This window comes from Limulus polyphemus, unplaced genomic scaffold (assembly GCF_000517525.1).
Source record: "Limulus polyphemus unplaced genomic scaffold, Limulus_polyphemus-2.1.2 Scaffold861, whole genome shotgun sequence".
Taxonomy (NCBI): Eukaryota; Metazoa; Arthropoda; class Merostomata; order Xiphosura; family Limulidae; genus Limulus; species Limulus polyphemus.
In genome coordinates, this window is record NW_013666471.1 from 239,096 (window position 1) to 246,843 (window position 7,748).

The 7,748-nt window shown below is 34.7% G+C and overlaps 1 protein-coding gene across 1 annotated transcript in view; it reads right to left on the bottom strand.

Moving 5' to 3' along the window:
• Positions 1-6,122, bottom strand: part of LOC106460911 — a 19,484-nt gene extending 13,362 nt beyond the window's left edge. The window contains exons 1-2 of the mRNA XM_013920667.2: positions 5,992-6,122; positions 5,306-5,583 (exon numbers count right to left, since the gene is read on the bottom strand). Of these exons, the coding sequence (XP_013776121.1) occupies positions 5,306-5,583; positions 5,992-6,012 (299 nt within the window). The 5' untranslated portion in view covers positions 6,013-6,122. The remainder of the gene's footprint in view (positions 1-5,305; positions 5,584-5,991) is intronic.
• Positions 6,123-7,748: the final 1,626 nt, after the last annotated feature.

Genomic DNA, 7,748 nt, shown 5'->3' on the forward strand with positions numbered 1-7,748 from the left:
GACTGTCACTTTATAACGCCCCCACGGCTGAAAGGGCGAGCATGTTTGGTGTGACTGAGATTCGAATCCGCGACCCACAAATTGCGAGTCGAGCACCCTAACCACCTGGCCATGCCAGACCCAAAGGAGAGAAAACAAAATGGTATGTTTATTTTCTCATATGTTATGCAAAAACATGAAATTATAATTGCATTCCATTTTAAGTGGTTATTGTGTATCTGAGGTAAAATTACTTAATGTGCCGCCCTAATTTTGTCATCTTGTCGTGAATTCATAAATAAAGATTTCATTAAAAGGAATACACGATTACAGGATTCAATTGTTTGAGCAGATATATTTTGAATGTGTGGTAATTACGATACTGTGTAAGTAGTTTGGTTAGTTGTAATTAAGCACAAAGTTACACAATGACTATCTGTGCTCTTCTCACCACGGGTATCGAAACCCGGTTTCTAGTGTTGCAAGTCCGCAGACATGCCGCTGTGTCACTGGGGAGCGTATAAGTAGGAAGGACTCGGTAACTGAATTTGGTTTGTTGCATTTTTAAGCACCGATTCCTTTTTTTTTCACATTAACAATTTTAAATAAATCTCCTCAAAAATGGTTTCGTCTTAATCCTTGCCACACTTTTTGTTTCATTCGTCTTGAACAATAATAAATCATAATTTGTTTAACAGTCATTCACACACTTCTGTGGTAGGTAAAAAGAAGTGTATGGTATAAATCATAATATTTTTAACAGTCACTAACACACTTCTGGGATAGTTAAAAAGAAGTGTATGGTATAAATCATAATTTGTTTAACAGTCATTCACACATTTCTGGGATAGTTAAGAAGAAGTGTATGGTATAAATCATAATTTGTTTAACAGTCATTCACACACTTCTGTGGTACGGTAAAAAGAAGTGTATGGTATAAATCATAATTTGTTTAACAGTTATTCACACACTTCTGTGGTAGATAAAAAGAAGTATATGGCGTCACAACAGCGAGACGTTATTCTACCTAGATAATAATGTTAGCATGAGGTGTGTAGTGTAATTCAGAGTTCGTAAATGGTTATAATATTACAACAGAGATAAGGCATCTTACGGAAATCACGTATTGCAAAAAGTAGAATTTTTGAGGCAAGATATATGATAGTCACACTTTACGTTGCATGTTTTTACACTGATTTAATCAAGCAACATTGTCACAGGGGGTTGTCATAAATTTTTTGTAATTGTTGTGTTTTTCGTTTGACGCAAGAGAAAAATTCTATAAATCTTAAAAACAAAAGTTTAATAATCACGAGAAATGTTGGAAATATGTAAAATCTCCAAACACAGTTATGCAAGAATTTATCAATCTATCATAGTAATTATTATAGTTATTTGTGCGTAACCCATAAACCATCCATTCATGCTAATTTTGCAACATACACAGTAATATTTGTAAACCCTTTAAACATACTACATTAAGAAGTAAGAAATAACCATTGTTTACTAATACAACAAGAACCGTAGGCCTTACGTCTGTACAGTGAACATAGTGTGTTGAGGAAACAAGCGATATGTGTAATAATGGCTGGAAACGGCTTGAATAGGTAATGAAAAAAAAACTTTAATATAAGTTTAACATAACAGCAAATGTGCAACGTTTCGACAAGGTTTTGTCATCATTAGGTACTTTAGATATTTGTTTGAAGTTAAGCACAAAGCTACACAATGGGCTATCTGTGCTCTGCCCACCACGCGTATCGAAACCCGGTTTCTAGCTTCTAAGTCCGGAGACATACTGCTGTGCCACTGGGGTCCATAACTCTTGATTTGATACGAAATAAAAACAGATATGCTGTTTCTTTTGTTGCCACGTGCACGATGAATGAGCGCAGACGGGAAAAACTAACACCCACTCATTGTTTTCATCATCACACCTGCTTTACCATAAGGCACAGGTCACCTTGTTAGAGTTGCTCTATTTGTCTTGACCTTGTTATTTGTTTTGGATAATTTAAGGTGTCAAAGAAAGGCGAGACTAATGTAGGAAAACATAATTTATTAGAATACAATAAGGTTAGCAAAATATATGCCGTACAAACGTTACTGCATACTACTAATATATGTGTGTGTGATGCTAGCTAAAATGAATCACATCTTCGTCACTAGGTTTTTTAATATTTAAGCGACACACATAAAATACATGGTTAGAGATTACCATTTTTCCGACTATACGCATTTAAATACAAAATGTAAGTTTAACTTTGGTGTTCACGAATTTTGAAAATAATAGTGTTGTATAATAATTAGAGATCTTAGTTTCAATAAATAACCACCTAGAACAATGAAGTATAGATTGATAAGCCTTGTAACCTTGTTGGTGATATTAACGAAGTAATGATCTTTCATTAAGAAAAATAAAATTAATCAAATGAATAACTTGACATTTTAACCATTATTTCAGTAAATAAGAGGGGAACCCGATAGTAAATACTTTCATACGTTCTGTTTTACTTGCTTTAACAAATTCAGTGTGACGAATATTGAGGGGATATAATACTTGAAATTATGTAACATCAGGGGTTCCAGTGTACGAGTGACTTACTTTGATTCTGTTTCTTGGAAACATATCGTTACGTTTAAGACTCTTGCTAAGCCTTACTTATGTGCATTTTGACACGAAATCGGTTGTGTAACCGATCTTGTTGTTAAAGGCAGAAAGTAACGGACTGTCTAATTATCCTATTTCATTGTTGGATTCGATGCCTTGAGATTGAATTAATTCATATATTTATTTGTTTAGCTTTCAAAATATACTTTCAGAAATGTGTCTCTCAACTAGTGTTTTGAATATCTATACTACTGTTCTAGTGGCTCAGCAGTACGTCTCGGGACTTATAACGCTATAAACCGGGTTTGAATACCCGTAGTGGGCATAGAACAGACAGTCTAATGTGTAGCTCTGTGCTTAATGACAAACAAAACAAAACGAATGACCTATGTTTCCGAAAAAAAAGGGCGTTAATTACATTTCGATAAAAATTATGATTCAATCACTCTACTTTTGCAGCTTATTCAAAGTGTTGGATTTATTTCGGTTCTTTAATTGTTTGGTTTGATTGTCAAGCATAAAATAAAGAGAGAGCTCTGCCCACCAAGGATATTGAAACCAGATTTTAGCGTCCTAAAACTATAGGCTTATCGCTGAACCACTTGGGAGACTCTTTAATTGTAACCCTACGTGTTTTGCAGGTAGTACAAATGTATCTTCTGATAATGTTCCACATTCTTGCACCAATAAATATGTTTGTAGTTAATCACAAAGCTACATAATGGGCTATGTGTGCTCTGCCCACCACAGATATCGAAACCCGGTTTCTAGTGTTGTAAGTCAGCAGACATACCGCTGTGGCACTAGGGAGCCCAATAAGTATAAGTCATGTGCATATGCAGGGTGTGGGTTGAGATCGCACTTTCTGAATTGCACCTATATTACAATTAATGTATCTACATAACAATTTTCTTGAAAAAGTCTGACAATACAGGGACTCTTAACTCCAAAAATAGCACTATCCCATTATAGGTTTATGCCTGTATCATTGTGACCATAACACGTTTTATGATTACAACGTACCAGTTACTTTGTTACAAAGCCACGTAATTTAGATGTATTGAAAATATAGATTGTTTTAAGTTCTTTTCATAAATGTTATATAGACCATATAGTAAATTCCCAAACTGGGGACCGTGAGACGATAGCTTATAATACTAAAATTCGAGTTTCGATACCCGTGGTGGACACAGCATAGATAGCACCAAACCTCGAGACGTCTCATGAGGAGTCACAGCAGATGTAGAAATATTCTTTTTAAAACTTCTTAAACACTGAACAAAGCAATATTTTCACTGGACATTTCATTTATTGCAACAAATACGACTACATGATATTGTTTATACTTGAAATATTTATTCAAAGAACATCCTGCAATGAAAGTAAGGCACCTCAGAGTGGTCATTATTAAATCATTTGGCGAGGTCCTCAGCCAGAGTAACAAAGGTTTTGGGGTAGCCCCAAGCTAAAACGTTTGTAAACCCCTTTCAATTTCTGAAATTTCGGTGTTTCAGTACGATATCGATCATGGTTTTCTATTATGATTTTTTTTAAGACCCCAACTGAGGATTCGGGTCGTGGGCCCCATGTGCCAGCGCCTAGTGACACCTACTCGTCATATCAGACGCGAGCTGCGAACCAAGATCTCTCTACGCTAAATTTCTCGATTCGTAAGTTTACTGCTAAGAAAATCGGTAGCTTTCTTTTCACATTTGCCTCCTAGTGGCTCAGCAGTAAGTCTGAAGACTTATAACGCTAAAAGCAGGGTTTCGATATCCGTGGTGGGGACAGTAAAAATAGCCAGCCAATGGTGTAGCTTTGTGCTTATCAAACCTTTCACATCATTTTACGATATTTAAAATGCACGCGAACCACAAAGATCAACGTCTGTGGAAGCATGAGGGAGAGGAGTGTTAAAATAAATTATTGTATAGTGTTTTTATACGTTGTACTCACAATCTCAAACAACAGAAACAAATACCGTTTATAATATACCTTATACGACACTGGCTGAATATTTATCAGCATCTTGAGATCTGTGAGATTGTTTGGGAAAACAAAGAAAACTTTGTGAAATAATTCGATATTGCATGCAGATAAATTACGAACAGCTTTATTATAAATGAAAACACTCGTCATATGTTTACGGTTACATGCACACGTAGATGTATAAGTACGAATTTTCTATCAGGTGCACGTGTTCTACCCTTTGAAACTCTTTAAACTACTTCTTAACTGTATTTTTCAGGTTTTTACGGCATTAAAAGTGTGTTATTTTGTTAAATGTGTTATTCTTAAACCTTGTAAAGTCGGACATGAACTTCTGAAGAAGTATATAAATATTATTAACTCGTTTTTTTTTTAAATATAAATAACAGTCTACCGTTTCTTGTTCTCGAATTGTTTTGTCTCTTAACGTACAGATTCCTCCTAAGGCTTAGCATCATTACTTAAATAATGGTAGTAGTAGTAATAGTAAAACTTAAAATTTCAATATGCTAAATATGCAGATATATATACGTGTTAATGGTAATTTAATACAAACGTTTGGTTAGGCTTCATTACATCAATTAATTTTTACTCTCTTCAAACATCCCATATTTAAAGGTCAGTGAGACAAAAAAAAATATGTCATTAACAATCCCAAAGTGATCTAACAATGGCTGGATAAGAATATTATTCCTTTGAATTTCTACATGATATAAAATTACTTACAAAGGATAGGGATCATCCGCTGAAAATTGATTCATGGGATTTTGGGGAATAAAACCTCGGCTGAGATCACCACATAACGAATATTTTGGAGGAAATCGCCCTTTAAAATCGACACCGGGGCAAGGACCATCACCTATCACATACGGAGGTTTTCGAACTTTCGGTGGTGTCTGGTATCGAGTGGAAGCTTCTTCAAAAGGAAAGAAGCCCTCTGGAAATGCTTCTTTTTCAGCTATGACGTATGAAATCAAAGCAAGTTCCATCCACAAAAAACAGATCTAAATAAAATAGAGTGCACGAGTCTGCATTACTTAAAAAGCAGATGATTTAATTCATATTTGTAATGTCTTTATTCACCACAGAATAACATACATTATAAGCACGTTGAAGAAGAGATAGTTTCTGCTACCAATTGGTTTTTTATACTGTTCAAATGACAATCTGTTACAAATATATATTTCATTTTAGTTCTAAGGGACAATTTGTGAATTTACAACGAATCAATAAAGGAAAGTAATACAGTTAAAATAAGTTAAGAAAATATTTCAAAGCAGTATCATTCATCGGTTAAAAAAAATCTTCACGGATTATTCCAAGGAATCCTGTAGACTATTCGAAACATTTCCAAATTATTAGGCCTAATATTCTTATAAAAATCAAGTTAATTGTAGATGTTTTAAACTTACCAGTGTTAGGTGTTTAGCCATGCTCTAAATCTTGAATTTGAAACCGACTTTCAAATTTTAAGTGTATTCTTCTCTGTTACAATATGGTACTGCACACCAACTCCCAGAACACATTCAGTAACAATATTATATTGTTTACGCTTCTCACAAATATTACAAACTCACGATTTTCTGGACGAGTTATAAGACGTTACTGCTACTAACGAAGACATCGACCGGAGTGTCACGCTTGGTGAAAGCGGGATAAGACTTCCTATTCTAGCACCGCCCTTCAGGTCTCTCCCGGGGTTGAAGGTTAAGGATGCAATATTTTTCCCTCTAGTGTTCACCTGGAGGGCGTTGGGTCTTCCTGGTCACGTGATTAGGTTTGTCTTATACCAGTTATGACTGATACAAATATTAAAAGCAAGTTTTAAGCTGCGTGAAAACCGAGCGCAACGACTGAGAAATGTTGTGAGATATTCTATGTTTAATTCATTTCAATATGAGTATTTAGCGATCTTTGTAATACCGTTCTAATACGATAGTTTAATTCATTTCAATATGAGTATTTAGCGATCTTTGTAATACCGTTCTAATACGATAGTTTAATTCATTTCAATATGAGTATTTAGCGATCTTTGTAATACCGTTCTAATACGATAGTTTAATTCATTTCAATATGAGTATTTAGCCATCTTTGTAATACCGTTCTAATACGATAGTTTAATTCATTTCTATATGAGTATTTAGCGATCTGTGTAATACTGTTCTAACACGATAGTTTAATTCATTTCTATATGAGTATTTAGCGATCTGTGTAATACTGTTCTAATACGATAGTTTAATTCCTTTCTTGTAATGAGTTGAAAAATATTTAATAGCATAATTATTCATCTCTGTTCTCGTACTGTACTGAGAAATATTGAGTAGTAAAACGTTTTTTTTTTTTTCATATTCATCTTCATATTTGCGCTAAGTGTAAGTTCTAGACTAAAAAGAAACGCAAATTTAGCTTGAAATGCAGTTTGATAATAGTTCACCAAAGTTCATGGCTTATGCTTATACTTATTTAATGAAGTAAAAGTATGTGTGTTAACACTAGAAAGATGATCTTGCTCTATGAGTCTTGACTATTTGGTTGGTGATGAAAGCCTAACCTATGTACGGGTGAATCGATTGTCTACCGCTGGGAATCGACCTCGGCTTTTAGCGTTACAACCCCTCAAGCCTACCTCTCAATCACGGGGGACATGTATAAACGCTCATTTTTATCATTAATGTTTGACGGTTCACAATAATTAACTAATTATTAATATTTTTAATAAAAATGAGTTACACCGATTTAACAGGAAACGCGTTATTTGTCGAATGTTAATTTTAAAATAACGTGAGATCTGCTTTGTCTGTAAATTTGTTTGTTTGTAGTTAAGCACAAAGCTATACAATGGGCTAGCTGTGCTCTGCCCACCACGGGTATCGAAATCCGGATTCTAGCGCTGTAAGTCCGAAGACATACTGTTGTGCCACTGGGGGCATTGTCTGTAAGAGGCAATTATTTTTCTTCGTATTCTATTTTAAAAATAGATTGATCACTTGTTTAATATATATATACAAAAATCGCGATTCGCAGCTAACCTTTTATTAGCTAAGTGCAAAGTTGCACAACGGTGCACATGGGCTGTGCCTAACGCAGGGATCGAACTCTGAATCTTAGTGTTATAAGCCATCATGCTTACCGCTGAGCTACTGGGTTGTAGGACCCAGACAGTAATAGT